We start from the raw sequence: 21,421 nt of genomic DNA on the forward strand, positions 1-21,421 counted from the left end.
GAGGTAGCGTGCCGACTACGATCACATCGACTTTGGAACCATTTCCCACGTGCATCGTCACCTCGTCCTTAGCCAATCTTCACTTAATCCATAGTCCCTGTTTCGAGTTGCAAATATTAGCAACAGAACTAGTATCAAATACCCAGGTGCTACTGCGAGCATTAGTAAGGTACACATCAATAACATGTATATCACATATACCTTTGTTCACCCTGTCATCCTTCTTATCCACCAAATACTTGGGGAAGTTTCACTTTCAGTGACCAGTCTATTTGCAGTAGAAGCACTCAGTTTCAGGCTTAGGTCCAGACTTGGGTTTCTTTTCTTGAGCAGCAACTTGTTTGCCGTTCTTCTTGAAGTTCCCCTTCTTCTTCTTCCCTTTACCCTTTTTCTTGAAACTAGTGGTCTTGTTGACCATCAACACTTGATGCTCCTTTTTGATTTCTACCTCCGCAGCCTTTAGCATCCCGAAGAGCTCGGGAATTGTCTTATCCATCACGAAGCTTTTGTAGCTTGGTGGCAGTGATTGAAGAACTATTCTCCTCCATCTTGCAGCTATAGAACTTATTGGAGACTTCATATCTCTTAATTCGGGCATTTGCTTGAAATATTAACTTCAACTCCTAGAACATCTCATATGCTCCATGACGTTCAAAGCGTCGTTAAAGTCCCGATTCTAAGCCGTAAAGCATGGCACACTGAACTATCGAGTAGTCATTAGCTTTACTCTGCCAAATGTTCTTAATGTCATCAGCAGCATCTGCAGCAGGCCTGGCAACCAGCGGTGCTTCCAGGACGTAATTCTTCTGTGTAGCAATGAGGATAATCCTCAATTTATGGACCCAGTCCGTGTAATTTCTACCATCGTCTTTCAACTTCGCTTTCTCAAGGAACGCATTAAAATTCAACGGAACAACATCACAGGCCATCTATCTACAATAACATAGACAAGCAAAATACTATCAGGTACTAAGTTCATGATAAATTTAAGTTCAATTAATCATATTACTTAAGAACTCCCACTTAGATAGACATCCCTCTAATCATCTAAGTGATCATGTGATCCATATCAACTAAACCATAATCGATCATCACGTGAAATGGAGTAGTTTTCAATGGTGAACATCACTGTGTTGATCATATCTACTATATGATTCACGCTCGACCTTTCGGTCTCAGTGTTCCGAGGCCATATCTGCATATGCTAGGCTCATCAAGTTTAACCCGAGTATTTTGCGTGCGTGAAACTGTCTTACACCCGTTGTAGATGAACGTTGAGCTTATCACACCCGATCATCGCGTGGTGTCTCGGCACGACGAACTTTGGCAACGGTGCATATATACTCAGGGAGAACACTTTTATCTTGAAATTTAGTGAGAGATCATCTTATAATGCTACCGTCAAACAAAGCAGAATAAGATGCATAAAGGATAAGCATCACATGCAATCAATATAAGTGATATGATATGGCCATCATCATCTTGTGCCTTTGATCTCCATCTCCAAAGCACCATCATGATCACCATCATCACCAGCGCAACACCTTGATCTCCATCGTAGCATCGTTGTCGTCTTGCCAACTATTGCTTCTACGACTATCACTACCGCTTAGTGATAAAGTGAAGCAATTACAGGGCGATTGCATTGCATACAATAAAGCGACAACCATATGGCTCCTGCGAGTTGCCGATAACTCCGTTACAAAACATGATCATCTCATACAATAAATATAGCATCATGTCTTGACCATATCACATCGCAACATGCCCTGCAAAAACAAGTTAGACGTCCTCTACTTTGTTGTTGCAAGTTTTACATGGCTGCTACAGGCTGAGCAAGAACCGTTCTTACCTACGCATCAAAACCACAACGATAGTTCGTCAAGTTAGTGATGTTTTAACCTTCTCAAGGACCGGGCGTAGCCGCACTCAGTTCAACTAAAGTTGGAGAAACTGACACCCGCTAGCCATCTGTGTGCAAAGCACGTCGGTAGAACCAGTCTCGCGTAAGCGTACGCGTAATGTCGATCCAAGCCGTTTCATCCAACAATACCGCCGAACCAAAGTATGACATGCTGGTAAGCAGTATGACTTGTATCGCCCACAACTCACTTGTGTTCTACTCGTGCATATAACATCTACGCATAAACCTGGCTCGGATGCCACTGTTGGGGAACGTAGTAATTTCAAAAAAAAAATCCTACGCACACACAGGATCATGGTGATGCATAGCAACGAGAGGGGAAAGTGTGTCTACGTACCCTCGTAGACCGAATGCGGAAGCGTTAGCACAACGCGGTTGATGTAGTCGTACGTCTTCACGATCCGACCGATCCAAGTATCGAACGCACGGCACCTCCGAGTTCTGCACATGTTCAACTTGATGACATCCCGCAAGCTTCCATCCAGCAAAGCTTCACGGGAGAGTTTCGTCAGCACGACGGTGTGGTGACGGTGATGATGATGCTACCGACGCAGGGCTTCGCCTAAGCACTGCTATGATATAATCGAGGTGGATTATGGTGGAGGGGGGCACCGCACACGGCTAAGAGATCAATGATCAATTGTTGTGTCTATGGGGTGCCCCTGCCCCCGTATATAAAGGAGCAAGGGGGAGGAGGTGGCTGGCTGGGGAGAGGCGCGCCAAGGGGGAGTCCTACTCCCACTAGGAGTAGGACTCCTCCTATTCCTAGTAGGAGTAGGAGAGGGGGAAGGAAAGGGAGAGGACGAGAAGGAAAGAGGGGGCCAGCCCCCCTTGCCCAAAACCAATTCGGTTTGGGCCTTGGGGGCGCGCCTCACACTCCCCTTGCTGCCCTCTATTTCCACTAAGGCCCATGTAGGCCCATTAAGCCCCCGGGGGGTTCCGGTAACCCCCGGTACTCCGGTATATGTCCAAAACATTTCGGAACCTTTCCGGTGTCCGAACATAGTCGTCCAATATATCGATCTTTACGTCTCGACCATTTCGAGACTCCTCATCATGTCCGTGATCATAGCTGAGACTTCGAACTACCTTAGGTACATCAAAACACAAAAACTCATAATATCGATAATCACCGAACTTTAAGCATGCGGACCCTACGGGTTCGAGAACTATGTAGACATGACCAAGACACGTCTCCGGTCAACAACCAATAGCGGAACCTGGATGCCCATATTGGCTCCCACATATTCTACGAAGATCTTTATCGGTGATGTCTACTACACAACCTTCTTCTTGTAGACGTTGTTGGGCCTCCAAGTGCAGAGGTTTGTAGGACATTAGCAAATTTCCCTCAAGTGGATGACCTAAGGTTTATCAATCCGTAGGAGGCGTAGGATGAAGATGGTCTCTCTCAAGCAACCCTGCAACCAAATAACAAAGAGTATCTTGTGTCCCCAACACACCCGATACAATGGTAAATTGTATAGGTGCACTAGTTCGGCGAAGAGATGGTGATACAAGTGGTATATGGATGGTAGATAGTAGTTTTTGTAATCTGAAAATATAAAAACAGCAAGGTAACTAATGATAAAAGTGAGCGTAAACGGTATTGCAATGTGTGGAAACAAGGCCTAGGGTTCATACTTTCGCTAGTGTAAGTTCCCTCAACAATAATAACATAATTGGATCATATAGCTATCCCTCAACATGCAACAAAGAGTCACTCCAAAGTCACTAATAGCGGAGAACGAACGAAGAGATTATGGTAGGGTACGAAACCACCTCAAAGTTATTCTTTCCAATCAATCCGTTGGGCTATTCCTATAAGTGTCACAAACAGCCCTAGAGTTCGTACTAGAATAACACCTTAAGACACAAATCAACCAAAACCCTAATGTCACCTAGATACTCCAATGTCACCTCAAGTATCCGTGGGTATGATTATACGATATGCATCACACAATCTCAGATTCATCTATTCAAACAACACAAAGGACCTCAAAGAGTGCCCCAAAGTTCCTACCAGAGAATCACGACGAAAACATGTGCCAACCCCTATGCATAGGTTCATGGGAGGAACCCGCAAGTTGATCACCAAAACATACATCAAGTGAATCACTTGGTATCCCATTGTCACCACAAATACGCATGGCAAGACATACATCAAGTGTTCTCAAATCTTTAAAGACTCAATCCGATAAGATAACTAAAAGGGGAAACTCAATTCATTACAAGAGAGTAGAGGGGGGAAGAAACATCATAGGATCCAAATATAATAGAAAAGCTCACGATACATCAAGATCGTATCACCTCAAGAACACGAGAGAGAGAGAGAGAGAGAGAGAGAGAGAGAGATCAAACACATAGCTACTGGTACATACCCTCAGCCCCGAGGGAGAACTACTCCCTCCTCGTCATGGAAAGCACCGGGATGATGAAAATGGCCACCGGAGAAGGATTGCCCCCTCCTGAAGGGTGCCAGAACAGGTCTAGATTGGCTTTCGGTGGCTACGGAGGCTTCTGGCGGTGGAACTCCCGATCTATTGTCCGTTCTGGAAGTTTTAGGTTATGTAGGTATATATGGGTGCAGAAGGTACGTCGGAGGAGCCACGGGGGCCCCACGAGGCAGGGGGCGCGCCCTAGGGGGGCGCCCCCACCCTCGTGAGCACCTCCTGTATCTCCTGACATGGAGTCCAAGTCTATCTGGTGTCTTTCATTCCAAAAATAACTTCTCCAGTTGATTTCGTTCTGTTTCGACTCCGTTTGATATTCCTTTTCTTTGGAACACTGAAATAGGCATAAAACAACAAATCTGGGCTGGGCCTCCGGTTAATAGGTTAGTCCCAAAAATAATATAAAAGTGGAAAATAAAGCCCAATATTGCCCAAAACAGTAGATAATATAGCATGGAGCAATCAAAAATTATAGATACGTTGGAGACGTATCAATCGGTCAAACCGCATAACACCATACGTTGTTCCCTTTGTCATCGGTATGTTACTTGCTCGAGATTCGATCGTCGGTATCTCAATACCTAGTTCAATCTCGTTACCGGCAAGTCTCTTTACTCGTTTCGTAATACATCATCTCGCAACTAACTCGTTAGTTACAATGCTTGCAAGGCTTATAGTGATGTGCATTACCGAGTGGGCCCAGAGATACCTCTCTGACAATCGGAGTGACAAATCCTAATCTCGAAATACACCAACTCAACAAGTACCTTCGGAGACACCTGTAGAGCACCTTTATAATCACCCAGTTATGTTTTGACGTTTGGTAGCACACAAAGTGTTCCTCCGGTAAACGGGAGTTGCATAATCTCATAGTCATGGGAACATATATAAGTCATGAAGAAAGCAATAGTAACATACTAAACGATCAAGTGCTAAGCTAACGGAATGGGTCAAGCCAATCACATCATTCTCCTAATGATGTGATCTCGTTAATCAAATGACAACTCATGTCTATGGCTAGGAAACATAACCATCTTTGATCAACGAGCTAGTCAAGTAGAGGCATACTAGTGACACTCTGTTTGTCTATGTATTCACACATGTATCATGTTTCCGGTTAATACAATTCTAGCATGAATAATAAACATTTATCATGATATAAGGAAATGCATAATAACTTTATTATTACCACTAGGGCATATTTCCTTCAGCCCCCCCACCCCCGGTGGGGATTCCGAATAGGACTAGGGGAGGGGGCGCGACCCCCCTTTCCCTCCCCCTTCCTTCTTCCCCTTCCACCAAGTGGAATCCTACTAGGACTTGGAGTCCTAGTAGGACTCCTCTCTCCTGGCACGCCCTACAGGGTCCGGCCAGCCTCCCCCTCTCCTCCTTTATATACGGAGGCAGGGGCACCCTAGAACACACAAGATCAATTGTCTTAGCCGTGTGCGGTGCCCCCCTCCACAATTTACCACCTTGGTCATATTGTTGTAGTGCTTAGGCAAAGCCCTGCGCGGATCACATCATCAACACCGTCACCACGCCTTCGTGCTGACGGAACTCTCCCTCGTCCTCAACTGGATCAAGAACTCGAGGGACGTCATCGTGCTGAACGTGTGCAGAACACGGAGGTGCCGTACATTCGGTACTTGGATCGGTTGGATCGTGAAGACGTTCGACTACATCAATCACGCTACTAAACGCTTCTGCTTTCGATCTACGAGGGTATGTGGACACACTCTCCCGTCTCGTTGCTATGCATCTCCTAGATACATCTTGCGTGATCCTAGGATTTTTTTTTGAAATACTGTGTTCCCCAACATATGTTGTCATACCCTTCTTGTGAAAGAGAGAACACAAATCATTCCACTCCATTCCAACTGCCACAAGTTCAAGTCGACGATCGATCAATCAAGAGAGAGAGAGAGAGAGAGACGAGTCCAAGGGAAAAAGGGAAATAATTGTCGGGTAGTTCCTATAATACCTTTTGATTCTTAGATACCAATACCCACAAATTCATCTCTTTTGCCACAATTCTATTCCTTGCAAGAGATAGATAGAGATATACCATGGTGTTATCGGGGAGAGCTTTGGTTAAATAGCTTTTCAGGATTTTTATTATAACAAATGCCTTCACTTCATTTTTTACTCTTGGAGGGTCTGCATCTTCTAAATGGTTAGGATTCACTTGAGAGCCTTGATAATCCATGAGTGTAGGGGGGCTATTGTAGCCCTTTTTGACAAGAGTGTCAAACCCAACGAGGAGTGAAAGGAGTTGGTTGATGGAAACTAGTAAGGAATCACTTTGTTACAAGTTGCCCAGTCTTTAATTATGCCAAGCAAGCGGTTGTATTACTTATGGGAATCAAATCGCTCTCGAGGACACTTGAGAATTTCACCAAGTTTTGTTTTCATCTAGTTCCATTGAGTTAACTTTCATTGCCTTGGTAATTTTTGTGTCGTGGAACCTATATTAATGTGTTGTTCCTACTTGAACAACATGCATACTTATGATTATACCCTCGAGCCTCGATGCAAGTATCCAGAGATACAAGAATAGTAGTTAAGATAACATCTAACCATAGCATAAAACTTTAGTGTTCCAACAATCCCTTATAAAATAGTTCAAAAACTTAGGGTTCAGTAATTTCTATCACTACAAACACCGATCGTAGACAAACTAATCACAAAGTGCTCTCCTATAGGAACATAATGGTTAAGTGATATGTGTTCGCACATCACAATAGAGAATCACACTAATATCAAAACATTGAACTTTACTCAACTTCACATGATTAGTAGCAACAAGGTTTCTCCCATGTCCTCAAGAACATAAAGGACTACTCACAAGGCATCATATGATGATATGGGTCATGATTAGTGAGGGTAATGAAATGATTAACAAACTGAACATGCAAATATCTCACCAATTAAACCTCTAAGCATTAACTACAAGTAGTAATCAACACTACAAAGTAATCTTATTAACAGATCAGAGGTATAAGCTCATAGGTTGAAAAGTAGGGGGAGACAAAGGTGCTGGAGATGATGGCGCTGATAAAGATGTTGGTGGATATGATGATACCAATGATGAATGGAGTGTTGGTGATGACAATGACTTTGATTTGCTCCTTCTGGGACGATGGAATTCTGACAGATCAAACTACCAGAGGTCAAAAGTGCTTCACCTCTATTCCTTCTTGGAGACGGCGCATGAAAAGATCCCGTAAAATCAAGATGGAGTTTTTAGGGTAATATATGGCCAGGGAGCCCAAGAGCACCTCGGGACATGCGTGTGGTCCCCATGTGCCCTTGGCTCGCAACCGAGGGGGTGCCTGCAAACTGGGGCTGCATGATCCCCCTAGGCACCTCGTCAGCAGGTGCCAGGCATCCCTGGTTCTCCTCCCATGAGAAAAATACAAAAAAATAATTTTATTTAATTTTTTGGTTTTCAGTCCTTATTTTGCTCCTTTTGTGCAGCTTTCTAGAAATTTCCTCTCCCGGTGAAATCTGCAAATTAAGAGCAAAAAGACATTAGAATGGTGCCAATATGTGAAATTTTCATTAATAAAGATCAATTTGTGATAAGAAATAGTGATGCAAAATGAACGCATCAAGCCTTCGTCATCTACAATTGAAGGACTCGGGAGTTTATGATGGTCTGCCTACTTTGTGAAGATCTATCCTTATCCTTAGTGAGGTTTCTTGGTGCAAACCATGGTGGAATAGGTTAATTGTGCTCGGTGGGCTGCTTGGGGGTGACCCAATCGAGATCCTTGTGATCTTAAAAACCATTTGGTTCAAAGTCTCCATCAACATGGAGTAGGATTAAATCAACCATCTGAACCACAGGAAGAACACTGTCAACCCCCCTTGTGCTTGAATCCACTAAACTTAACCTTTAATTTTTTTCCAAGTTACTTTATTCCGCTGCCATACTTTGTTAACTTGTTTCTTTAGTCCTAATGATCAACTAGAAATAGTTGCTTTAAAACTGTCAACCCAAAACTTGAAAAAGTTTTTGGTAGGACTATTCACCCCATTTAGTTCTTAGACCTTGATCCCAATAATAGTTCTTGTTTTTTCTTCATCTTGTGCAAGTTTTTTTCATTGCCTGTAGGGATTAGATCTTTGTGGTTAGGTTGATCGTGTCCGGCACGATCAGTAACATCTTCGGAGTTGGTTTAGTAACTAGGCAATATCGCCACACGTAGTAGTTGGTTCATCACAGTTGTCTATGCTTATGTCGACAAGTGTTTCTCGTCAAAAGACTAGGACACCCGTACTACATTTTTTAGTTTGTTCTGTAATTTAGACTGTATATGCTTTTTCTACCTATCGTACCAAAAAGAAAGGAAAAATAGAATTAGATCACGTACAGACTATTTTGAGCCAAGGAAACGGTCAAGCTCAACCGACTGAAAATTTGGCGTGCGTCGACCACCTCCGTGACTGTCCGATCAACTTTTAGTCGTGTGACGCACATCAACCCCACCACATACACGAGCTTTGCAATGTGGACCATGTTGTGCTCGGTTGCTTTCGCAACACGTCTATGTTGTGAACCAACAAGGTCGGGGGGGAGAGCGGCGGCAGCTAGATCCTGCTGTGACAATGACATGGGTCCCCAGGGGCGAGGACAACACAACCACATTGGGCACATCGGCTGTGATCTACGGCGGTGGCCTCCGCGTCTCACACCCTTTCTCGTTATTTTCTTCAAATCGGGAGGGGCAGAGATAGCAGGCACTCAGGCAATGGCGGCGAGTGATAGATCTTGGTCATCTGGTGGCGCGATCCCTTGCCCCACGGGTTTCTGGGGTGCAGTTGACGGGGTCGTCTTGGCGTGGTATTGGTGAAAGCATCACGTGCGAGGAGGCATGAGGAGAGGAGCCAGCGGCGAAGGGAGTTGTTGCGTTTACAACATACCACACATTGCAATGGTCGAAAATGTTTGAAGGTTGCAATCACAAGTGCGACATGATCCATATTACAAAATTTCTGAGTGCATCATGGCTCATGTTGCAAACAACATGCCACAACTAAATGCTAACGCGGCCCAACAAGCGCAACATGGATCATGTTTTTTTGGGATGCAAGCAAACCCCAAAGCGCATGTCACATGTTACAAATTTCCTAGAGCAACATTATTTTTTCGAGAGTACTTAAAATGAGACCAACCTAAGGGTTAACACGCGTTGGTTTTTTTATAGAAAAAACTTCGCGAGCGCCGCGCACCAGAGTTGAGGCTCGAACGCGGACAGGTTGGTAGCTACTGGAACTGCCCGGCCAACGAGTCGACGTCCCCGGGAGCAACATTATTGATGTTGTCAATTCCGGAGCGGCTAACGCGGCACAGATCGATGGCTGTTGCCCGCCGGATTCAACTGCTGTGGAGCGGCCTATCCGATCCGCTTTTCACCTGACCGACGCTTAGCATGATCGTGATTCCATTTCAATCATAGGTAAAGCCCTCGCAAATCACGTTGGAGGTAATATTTTCCCCCGATAAAGCGATATAAATAGTACATGGCACGTACGGCGCTAAGCCGCTAAGCAACCACACCATGTGAGGCGAGCCTTGGATGCATAGTTTAAATCGATCGTTCTCCATTACTCCTTGAAGATGCCGAAGGTAAGGTTTGAGACGGAGATGCCGCCGTCGATGAGCAGGTTGTGGCCGCTCACGTAGCGCGCGTCATCGCAGGCGAGAAAGAGCACCGCGGCGGCGATGTCCTTGACCCGCAGTCCCACGCCCTTGAGGTTAGCAAAGGACTCCATGGCCATCTCGAACGCCTCGCCGTCCAGCCCAACGTAGCCCGTGGCCAGCGGCGTGGCAGCCGCCGCCGGGGAGATGCAGTTGACGCGGATCCCATGCTGGCCAAGCTCCGTCGCCGCGTTCTCCGTCAGCCCGACCAGGGCGCGCTTGGCGCACGTGTACGCGTGCGACGCCACGCCGCCCACCGCCGACGCCAGGCTCGACGTCCCGATGATGCAGCCTTGCCGCGCGGGCACCATGACCCGCGCCGCGTGCTTGGTACCCAGGAAGGGCCCCACGAGGTTGACGGCCAGCACGCGCTCGAAGTCCTCCTTGGTGCTGTCCCGGATGCTGTGGCACGCCGCGCCGCCGATGCCGGCGTTGTTGAACATGATGTCCAGCTTCCCGAACCTGGCGACGGTGTGGTCGACGGCCGCCGCGACGTCCTCCTCTTTGGTGACGTCACACCGCACGTAGCTGGAGGCCGCCGGGCCGAGCTCCGCGCAGAGGCGCGCGCCGAGGTCGTCCTGGATGTCGGCGAGGACGACGCTGGCCCCGTGCTGCACGAACAGCCGCGCCGTGCACTCGCCGATGCCGCTCGCGCCGCCGGTGATCAGTGCCACCTTGCCGTCCAGCCTGCAACGTACGCACATGAAAAATAACCCTCACCTTCACGTAAGGCATAAGTGCGCCAATTACATGCATACGTAGCAAGTATCATTGTATCAACACGGTACAAAAACTGGAAAAGGTAGGCAACGTCTCGTACTTCCTTGCAGCGGCAGGAACGACATCAGAGCTGCTTGCCATGGGAGCTAACCTTGATTCACTTGTACTAGTATACTGCCCTGCGGTGACACAAAGCCCTCGTGACTCGTTTTATAGTACTAGGCTTTTTTTTAAGGGTACTAGGTAATTGTCCGTGCGTTGCAACGGGGCATAAATATCCTATTGGTTTCACATCAATTATGTTTTGTTTAGGATCCTCATGCACATCAAATAGCATTGTCGATTTTTTTACCTTGAAATCCTCCTCCTCCTTCTTTGTCCTCCTGTAATCTTCGTCTCCCCAATCCATCCTCACCATTGTCGTTAATGGTACATCCGGCTTACAATCATCCAACTCTTCGACAATTACCAGGTATGTCGCAAATGGAAGTGCCAAGTCAACATATTGATTACTGTAAAAATACATCAGATTGACGTTCCTTAAAATTTGGCATCAAATAAAAAAATGTAGAAATACTTAGCTAGTACAAATGTATATAAATGAAGAAAAAGAAACCTTTGAAAATGTGTGGTCAATGGTTTTCTTGCAGACACTCTTATATATCTAAGTTTTTCAACATAATGAAGAGTCATTGTGCATGATGCATCAGATATATCAAAATTGAAGTTGGATGGATGGATATGTAATTGATCCAGTGCTGCATAGATTGAAAATATTCGACGAAGCATGCGCTCATGGGCCTCGTTATCAGGACAGTTCACATCCATCAATTGCATGGGAAAAATATTGTAGTGAAGCCCTTTATGTTGAACCCCGCAGTTCCTAATCTAGATCTTATATGCACATCACCTTGGCACTTAATAGCGAAGCCGACGACTGAATTTCCATAGTAGAAAACAACATCATTTATTAACCTTTCTCCTTAAAAGAACATTCGAATTCAACAATAAGAACTCTTGCACCAGCCCAATCTAAGTTAATTTCTCTGGTGGAGAAGTACCTGATGTCGGGAACAGGAGTGACACCACACCCAGAGCGGCGAGACGGTGGCCCAGTAGCTATAACTCGGCGTAACCACTTTGGCGAGCAGGCCGTCCAGGGTGAGCATTTGATCAGGCAACCACTCATGTGCTGATGATTTAAGGCGGCACCCATTCATCATTCACACATCTGCATCTAACTAATTATTTTTCTGGTTGTCATGATGTACTGTAGAGTTGGTCGATCCTTGTACTGAACTGAATATTTTGTTATTCAATGGAAAGGGGTTGTCAGCCTGGTTGGAAAAAATTCAGAGAAAACAATAAGAAGAAAACATGAAACGTGAAAACAGAGTACAAAAAACTACTCTTCAGCCAACATAGCATCGGCAGCTAAACCTGCAGCCAGGTCATCTAGTACGCCCAGCAATCATTTGCATATTTCCGTGACTCAGAGGTGAGCTAGCGTGTTTTTGTTTCTGCTGGTGTACTTAACCTGGGCATACTTAACCTGGGCATTACTGAACTTTGTGAGTTCCTTCCTGATGTCAACTATCACTGGAAACCAGGCGGAAAGGTTGCTGGCTAGACAATTTTGAACGGAGAAGAAATCAGTGGAAATCTTAATAGGCACCACATTGGCACCCACATGCATCAGCCACCAGGACTCGCCCTCGCCCTTCCCGTGCGAGACCGTGGGGGAGGAGCCGCGGAGCACGCGTCCAGCACATCACCATGGGGGCGGGGAGCACAAGTCCATATCGACGAAAGGCGAGATACGGGGAAGCAAGCGTTGGCGAGGAGCGACCGTGGAGGTCGAGCGGCAGCCCAGGAGCCAAGGACGGGTTGGGAATGGGTGACAACGCTAAAACCCTAGCGCCGCCAGTTCGAGGGCGTGAGGAGGAAGGAGTGCCTTTTTTTAGATCAGGAGGAAGGAATGGCTCGCCGGGGCTGGGCTTTGGCCTTTGGCCCATGTGCGAACGATTAGAGGAGCGACGAGCGAAACGCAGGTTGGACGAACGTAAGAGGGGAAACGGAACGCTCTGTTTCTTTTAGATAGTAGAGATAGTACTAGGCTTGTGGAGACGCACCACTGATTAAACGTGTTTAGTTTAGCACTAAACTAAACGGGCATCTCCAGGGTTCGATATTCGCCTCCCGAAAGTGTCGGGGAGCCTTGGACGTAGCGGAACTGTGAAGTGGCTCGTGCAACACGGACAACGATCGCCGACCAGTGTCCCGAATAAGTCGCTCGCCGTCGTTTTTCCCTGTAATATCCACCGGGCGTTTCTATACCATTGCTTTTTGTTCGCCGGAAGACTGAGTTTGGAGTGGGCCGGCCGGCCGGCCGGCCGGACGGATATGTATATGCGCATGCATTGGCTTATGCGTGCGTACTTTTCTGGTCAGCGGAAGATGATGGGCGCGAGGAAACGGCCATTAGACTAGCCATAATGGGAGTAACTTCAGCAATAACTTCGAATTCAACTCAGCAAATTTGCTTATGTGGCAATGAGTTAATGAGAGAGGTACTTGTAGTAACTTAGCTAATTACTGTAACATCACATGTCCCAATGCAATATGAATCTATAACTTAATAAATGAATCTTTGCATGTTATCACTCTTAAGTTACTACCCACTATGAAGGTAGTAATATAGTCTAGGGATATGTGTATGTTACTAATGTATGTTACTATCCATTGTGGCTAGTCTTAGGCTACGCACCACGTACGTGTTGGGCTACAGTTGTAGATAGCTATTTTTTCTTTACCATAGTAGAAGTAATTTCGGCAGTGACATAAGACTAGCCACAATGGAGAGTAACATACAATAGTAACATACACATATCCCTAGATTATGTTACTATCTTCATAGTGGGTAGTAACATAGGTGTGGTGTCATGCAAAGCTCCATTTATTATGTTATAGACTCATACTGCATTGGAACATGTGATGTTACAGTAACTAGCTAAGTTACTAGAACTACCGCTCTCTTCATTAACTCATTGCCACATAGACAAATTTGCTTAGTTGGACTTGAAGTTACTGCTGAAGTTACTCCCATTGTGGCTAGTCTAAGGTCTAATTCAATAATTTTACTTATGTGACAATGATTTAATGAGAGAGATGAATTGAGTAACACAGTTTACTCGCATTATGAGTAACATCACACATATCAAGACAAGATGAATCCACAAGCTAATAAATAAAGTGTTGCATAATACTCCCTCCATCTCAGTTTATAAGGCTTGCACATGTATCTAGGTCGTCAATTTAGTTTATACTCCCTTCGTTCCTAAATATTTGTCTTTTTAGAGATTTCAATGGACTACCACATAAGAATGTATATAGATATATTTTAGAGTGTAGATTCACTCACTTTGCTTCGTATGTAGTCACTTGTTGAAATCTCTATAAAGACAAATATTTAAGAACGGAGGAAGTATAAAATAAATTGTTTAACATAAAAATTAGATCATTAGAAAATAGAATATCTAAAGTTTCTAATGACATATTTTTTGTAATGCATGTCTCTTATTAAGTTGGTCAATATACTCTGTGTAGATAGCTAAATTTTTTTGAGGGGTCTAGATAGCTACTTTTATTGTTTGTGAGTAACTCAAAATGAGCAATCCAACTGTCCGGCTACATATGCGCAGTTGACATATACAGGCAGCCGCCGGCTGCCCGTCAAAGTTCTTGGCGGCAAGTTAGCTGCTTCACTGTGACACTGACTAGGACATCGAGAAACATGCGACTGACCGTCACCACATCAGCCGGTTGACAGCGACAGCCCCGGGCGCCTTGCCATCCTTCATAAGGGTGAAGATTGATCTGCGCTCGTTGGCAGTTTTGTGGGTTTGGATGTGAAGACCTGAGCGGCTCCGGTGCAGATACGGGCGCCGGATTTGGCCTGGCAATGCGAGTGGCACCGGCTGCTGTGTTTTTTTTTTTTTTTTGAGAATTGAGGTACCGGTCGCTGATGGTTCCGCCGACAATGTTTTGCGGCCGATTTGCGCACGACACAAGATCACAGCCATGTATCCCGTCCGTTCAGTCGGCCACATCCGTCCATCACGACTGCCGTGTGATTTTCATGCGCCAAGCATCGTTTGAACAGTACTTCCGTACGTACATACTAGTAAAAGGGCCCGTGCATTGCAACGGAACAAAAAGAAAATATAATCTTTAATTGTCATGATCACATTTTGCTGCATCACCGAGATACACTGTCATTCTCAATTTCGTGAAATCATGAATTTTGTTAAACTCGTGAACATTATTCAAATTCATGAACACTTTAACAAAATTGGAATTTCATAAAATCAAAAACAAATCATGAACACATTATACTCTTTGTTGCAATATTTTTTAAAAAAAAATTGTGACATTTTTTTAACAATTTTCTTGAATCGGCGAACATTTCTAGAATGGACGAACATTGTTTTGGAAATTGGGTGGGACAATTTTGGAAATTCATGAACATTTTTCTTGATTTAACAAATATGTTTTTAGTTAACGAACATTTTTCGAAATGCATGGTCATTTTTTGAATCAACAAACATTTTATTAATGAATAAACTATTTTGTAAGTCACGAACAATTTTTGAATTATTAGGAAACAATTTCATTCATAAACATTTTTTGAATTGGTGAATTTTTGTTCAGTTTCATTAACATTTTTTAATACATGAAAATTTAAAAATCATGAATATTTTTTGATTTCCTGAACATTTGTTTTCCAAATTTCAAACATTTTGTGGATAATAAACATTTTAGAAAAAATCATGAATATTTTTGAATCCACAAACATTTTATGATTTATAAAATATTTATTTTGAAATTCTAATTTTTCAAATTTCAGAAATTATTTGAAGTCCCAGATTATTTAAAGTAGCAAAAAATACATAAAAGGAAAGTAAAATGAAAAATAATTAACAAAATTTAAAAAACAAGCAACCCGGACATGGGCCGGCCAAAACGAGCGCTCTGCATCTTCTCCCAGCGTGCAGAGCGTAGTATAGGAGGCCCCTACTGCATGGGCCGGCCCAGGCGGGGGATTCCCCCGTGTGAAACATTTTTTTATCCCTTATAGGTGGCATTAATGGGTAATATTTTTCAACTTTCGGGGCAATTTTTGTGATGTACCGCAAGAGGTAACAACTCTTTATTATTACTAGCAAAAAAGCCCGTGCGTTTTAACGGGAGAGAAAAATATCACACATCCTTAACCCAATAAGCACGGCTCAAGACTCCTCAGATCCATCTCCTCTGTTTCCACACACACACACCCCGCCCATGTCGCCTCTTGCCCTCCTTCCCGCTCTTGCCAACGGTTGTCGCGGTATTGTAGCATATCAGTTATGGATAAAAGAATATGCAACGAGCGGAATACTACAAAAATTGACTTGAAGCAGAAGATGAACTGCACATAAAAATGTCCAAATTAGCCACGGAAAAGTATAGAGGAGAACTCACGCGCCCTGCTAGCCGCTGCCTCCTCCTCCACAAAAAGAGCTAGGGTTTCTGCCTCCCGTCGGTGCCGCTGCAGATCCGCTCCTCTCCGGTGGTCCTAGGGCCATGATGGCACGGTGGATCTCGGCAAGGGCCGGTGGGAGGGCTCCGTGTTTAGTCGTTTCTTTCAATTTTGTTAGGGTTTGTGTCCTAGTCAGAAAGATGAGACTGGGGTGACTCCCTGAAGATGGAATAAAGGTCTCCCCACCTAGACATCGTTCCAACAGCAACATATAAGGCTTGAAAAATAAGCATGGTAAAGGTTATACTTGACATTTTCATTGAACTAAAAGCTGTAAAACATTATTATAAATAGCAGCAAGCAAATCTCAACAAAAGAAAATGACGCTCCAAGCAAAACGCATATGATGTGTTGAATAAAAATATAGCCTCAAATAATTTTACCGATGAACAAAGACGAAAGAGGGGATTCCATCCGGGGCATCCCCAAGCTTAGATGTCTGGTTGTCCTTGAATATTACCTTGGGGTGCCTTTTGCACCCCCAAGCTTAGGCTCTAGCTACTCCTTATTGCGTAGTCCATCGAAACTTCAACCAAAACTTGAAAACTTCACAACACAAAACTCAACAGAAAACTCGTAAGCTCAGTTAGTATAATAAAGCAAAGGGTTAATTTGATAAATGCCACTCCAATTTTGGGGATTTCGAGAAATGCCACAGCAATTTCCAAACTTTGAAAAATACCATTTCATGTCATTTCCAATGGCATTTTTCGAAGTCTGCAGTGGCGTTTTTCAAAGTTTGCAAAAATTGCACCGGCATTTTTCGAACTTTGGAAATTGCAGTGGCATTTCTCAGAATTGCCTTAATTGTAGTGGCATTTATCAAATTAACCCTAAAGCAAATCACCACTTAGGTACTGTTGTGAATTCATTCTAAATTTATATTGGTGTTATATTTACTGTATTCTAACTTTTCCATGGTTCATACCCTCCGATACTGAAAGTGCAACTATCCCTAGGTGGTTTTGGTAATTCCTAACAACATATAGATCATTGAGCTAATGCTATTCCAAGATTAATATTTCAGGAAAATCTCAATGAATGGAATGGAATGGATGAGGAAAGTGGACCCCTCAAAATACTAAGGACAAAAAGATTGGCTCAAGCTCAAAGCTCAAGACTCTACATTTTATATTTTAGTGATCCAAGATCACATTGAGTCTATAGGAAAATCCAATACTATCAAGGAGGGATGAGGTGTTGTTTGATGAGGTTCTTGCTTCATAGTGCTTAGTGATATGCTCCAAAACCCTCAACTACCTTCCCACATCCACATATGACCTAAACTAAATGTCAAACTCGGCCCCACCGATTCTTTCTATCCGGCGCCACCGAGTTCAGATGTCATAGCCACTGCCACAAACCCTAGGCAAATCGGTCTCACCAATAGGGATCTCGGTCACACCGAGATGGGGTTGTAATCTCTCTATTTCCCTTTGTAACATTTCGGTCCTACCGAGATGAGCGATCGGTCCCACCGAGATTGCAATGTAAACTCTCTATTTCCCTTTTGTAACATTTCGGTCCCACCGAAATGAGCGATCGGTCCCACCGAGTTTACCTGACCAACTCTCTGGTTAGCTTATTACCAAAATCGGTCCTACCAAGTTTGTGTAATCGGTCACACCGAGATTACGTTATGCCCTAACCGTAACCATATCGGTCCTACCGAGTTGCATCTCAGTCCCACCGAAAATCCTAACGGTCACTAGGTTTGCTAAATCGGTCCGACCGAGTTTCTCAATTCGGTCTCACCGAGATTGGTAAATTGTGTGTAACGGTTAGTTTTTGTGTGGAGGCTATATATACCCCCCACCCACTCTTCATTCGGGGAGAGAGCCATCAGAACATACCTACACTTCCAATACACATTTTCTGAGAGAGAACCACCTACTCATGTGTTTAGGCCAAGATATTCCATTCCTACCATATGAATCTTGATCTCTAGCCTTCCCCAAGTTGCTTTCCACTCAAATCTTATTTCCACCAAATTCATATCCTGTGAGAGAGAGAGTTGAGTGTTGGGGAGACTATCATTTGAAGCACAAGAGCATGGAGTTCATCATCAACACACCATTTGTTACTACTTGGAGAGTGGTGTCTCCTAGATTGGCTAGGTGTCACTTGGGAGCCTCCGACAAAGATTGTGGAGTTGAACCAAGGAGTTTGTAAGGGCAAGGAGATCGCCTACTTTGTGAAGATCTACCTCTAGTGAGGCAAGTCCTTCATGGGCGATGGCCATGATGGGATAGACAAGGTTGCTTCTTCGTGGACCCTTCGTGGGTGGAGCCCTCCATGGACTCGCGCAACCGTTACCCTCCGTGGGTTGAAGTCTCCATCAACGTGGATGTACGATAGCACCACCTATCGGAACCACGACAAAAACATCCGTGTCTCCAATTGCGTTTGAATTCTCCAAACCCTTTCCTTTACATTCTTGCAAGTTGCATGCTTTACTTTCCGCTGCTCATAGACTCTTTGCATGCTTGCTTGAATTGTGTTAAGATTGCTTGACTTGTGCTAAGATAGCTAAAATATGCCAAAGACTAAAATTGGGAAAAGGATAGATTTTTAATTGGTCAAGTAGTCTAATCACCCCCCCTCTAGACATACTTTCGATCCTACAAGTGGTATCAGAGCTTTGGTCTCCATTTGCTTTGATTTCCATAGCTTTTGGTGGTCATAGCCTTGGTTTCACAACCTAGGAGAGTATGGCGTCTAGCGAGGGAAATTATCACCGTAGAGGTCCTTAATTTGATGGTACTAATTTTGCTAGTTGGAAGCATAAGATGAAAATGCACATTCTTGGACATAACCCCACCGTTTGGGCTATTGTGTGTGTTGGCTTGCAAGGTGAATTCTTTGATGGGAGAGAACCGAATTGTGAAGCTACCGCGGAAGAGTTGAAGATGCTACAATACAATGATCAAGCTTGGGATATCCTCTTCAACGGATTGTGCCCCAAAGAATTCAACAAAATCAGCCGTCTTGAGAATGCAAAGGAAATTTGGGATACTTTGATTGATATGCATGAAGGTACCGACTCCGTCAAGGAATCCAAGTTGGATGTGCTTCAAAGTCAACTTGACAAGTTCAAAATGAAGGATGGTGAAGGTGTCGCTGAGATGTACTCTAGGCTTGCTCTTATCACAAATGAGATTGGCGGCTTAGGAAGTGAAGAGATGACCGACAAATTCATCATCAAGAAGATCCTAAGAGCCTTGGATGGAAAATACGATACCGTATGCACATTGATCCAAATGATGCCAAATTACAAAGATCTCAAACCAACGGAAGTCATTGGAAGAATTGTTGCTCATGAGATGTCACTCAAGGATAAGGAGGAGCTCCATAACAAGTCAAGTGGTGCTTACAAAGCCTCATGTGAAGCTCCACACATCATCAAGTGAGAAACAAACCTTCAATGAAGAATTGAGCCTAATGGTGAAGAACTTCAACAAGTTCTACAAGAATAGAAGCAAAGAGAGAAGTTCCAAGTCAAGGTCCTACAATGACAAAAGATCTTCTAGTCGAGAGTGGAACTGCTACAATTGTGGAAGACCCGGACACTACTCCAATGAGTGTATGACTCCCCACAAGAGAAGATAAGATTCTCCCAAAAGAAGAAGTAGAAGAGAAGAATCACCATCAAGGGAGAGAAGGGGTAGGGATGATCAATATGAACGAAGACCCTCTCGGAGAAGCAAGGATTCAGAAAGGAAGGACAAGTCATCAAGGAGCTACACAAAACGAAGACATCAAGCTCATGTTGGTGAATGGGTATCCGTCTCCGACTCTGACAATGACTCCGAGAGAAGCTATCACTCCGACTCCGAATATACTCAAGATGAAGGTGTTGCCGGTCTAGCACTTGTGTCAACCAACTCCTACGACATATTTGATTCACCAAATGAAGGAATTGGAAGATGCTTCATGGCTAAAGGTCCAAAGGTATCACACCCCGAGTATGTTGATTTCAATAGTGATGAAGATGACTCGTTAGGTGATGATGATTTACTTGTCAACTATAGTGATGAATACTATGATGAAACGAATGACAATGATAAGGAGAAGATTGAGTCTCTAACTAAAGAACTAGACACTCTTAATTTAGCTCATGAAACTATCTTAGGAGATCATCGAGAACTTTTAAGGACTCATGAGAAATTACGTTTTGAAAAGCTCAACCTTGAGCAAGAGCATGAGTTCTTAAAGGCAATCAATGATGATCTTCGCAAGAAAAGTTCTTCTTACATTGCCAAGCGTTTACTCTTATCCACTTACATGCCTCAAGTCAAGTCTAGTAACAAGAACAAGAAGGATTCTCCTTCTAGTAGTAACAATAATCATGCTAAATCAAATATTGTTGCTTCTAGTAGTTCTCTTGATTCCACTAATGATTCTCTTAGCCAAGATACACTTGAGCAAGAAAATAGCTTATTGAAGGGAATTATAGAGAAAGGTGTTTACAAGAGCCTTGCCGGGAGTAAGCAATTCGAGGAAATTGTACGCAAGCAAGGAAGGCACCGGAAGAATCAAGGTATTGGTTTTGAACGAAAGTTCAATGCCAATGGAGTTGAGTGGGAAGAAGATCAATACCCCAAGACGAAGTTTGTTCCTCAACAAGAGAAGTATGATCCTACTTCTTCCAAAGGGACACAACCTCAAGATGATATTCCACCATAAGACCACAAGCAAAAAGGCAAGGACAAGCTTCAAGAGGAAATTGATGCATTTGAAGAAGCTCCTAAGGCCTTGGTCAAGTGGGTTCCCAAGACTACATCAAGTTCCACTTCATCAAGTACAACTACAACTCTGAGGATTCCCATCAAGATGGTGTGGATCCCGAAGAAGAATAACTAGAGAGTTCTTGAGGGTGACTCCGCCAACATACTTCACTCTTATCATTTTGGCAAGAACAAGTGCAATCAACTTCCACATCTTGCACTAGTTCAAGGAGTCACAAACCCTCTTGTTGGTAAGACAAGGGACAAGGTAACCTAAAGCTTTCATAGACATCATCTTGTGTGTGCATCACT

At 44.0% G+C, this 21,421-nt stretch overlaps 1 protein-coding gene across 1 annotated transcript; it reads right to left on the bottom strand.

Moving 5' to 3' along the window:
- Positions 1-9,963: 9,963 nt before the first annotated feature.
- LOC119359499 (momilactone A synthase-like) lies at positions 9,964-10,969 on the bottom strand. The gene is made up of 2 exons (XM_037625666.1): positions 10,905-10,969; positions 9,964-10,771 (listed from the first exon to the last, which is right to left on the bottom strand). The coding sequence occupies exons 1-2, from the start codon at positions 10,943-10,945 to the stop codon at positions 9,991-9,993; spliced, it is 822 nt and encodes a 273-aa protein (XP_037481563.1). The 5' UTR covers positions 10,946-10,969; the 3' UTR covers positions 9,964-9,990.
- Positions 10,970-21,421: the final 10,452 nt, after the last annotated feature.

The sequence above is a fragment of the Triticum dicoccoides genome, chromosome 2A, assembly GCF_002162155.2.
Source record: "Triticum dicoccoides isolate Atlit2015 ecotype Zavitan chromosome 2A, WEW_v2.0, whole genome shotgun sequence".
In the NCBI taxonomy this organism is placed as follows: domain Eukaryota; kingdom Viridiplantae; phylum Streptophyta; class Magnoliopsida; order Poales; family Poaceae; genus Triticum; species Triticum dicoccoides.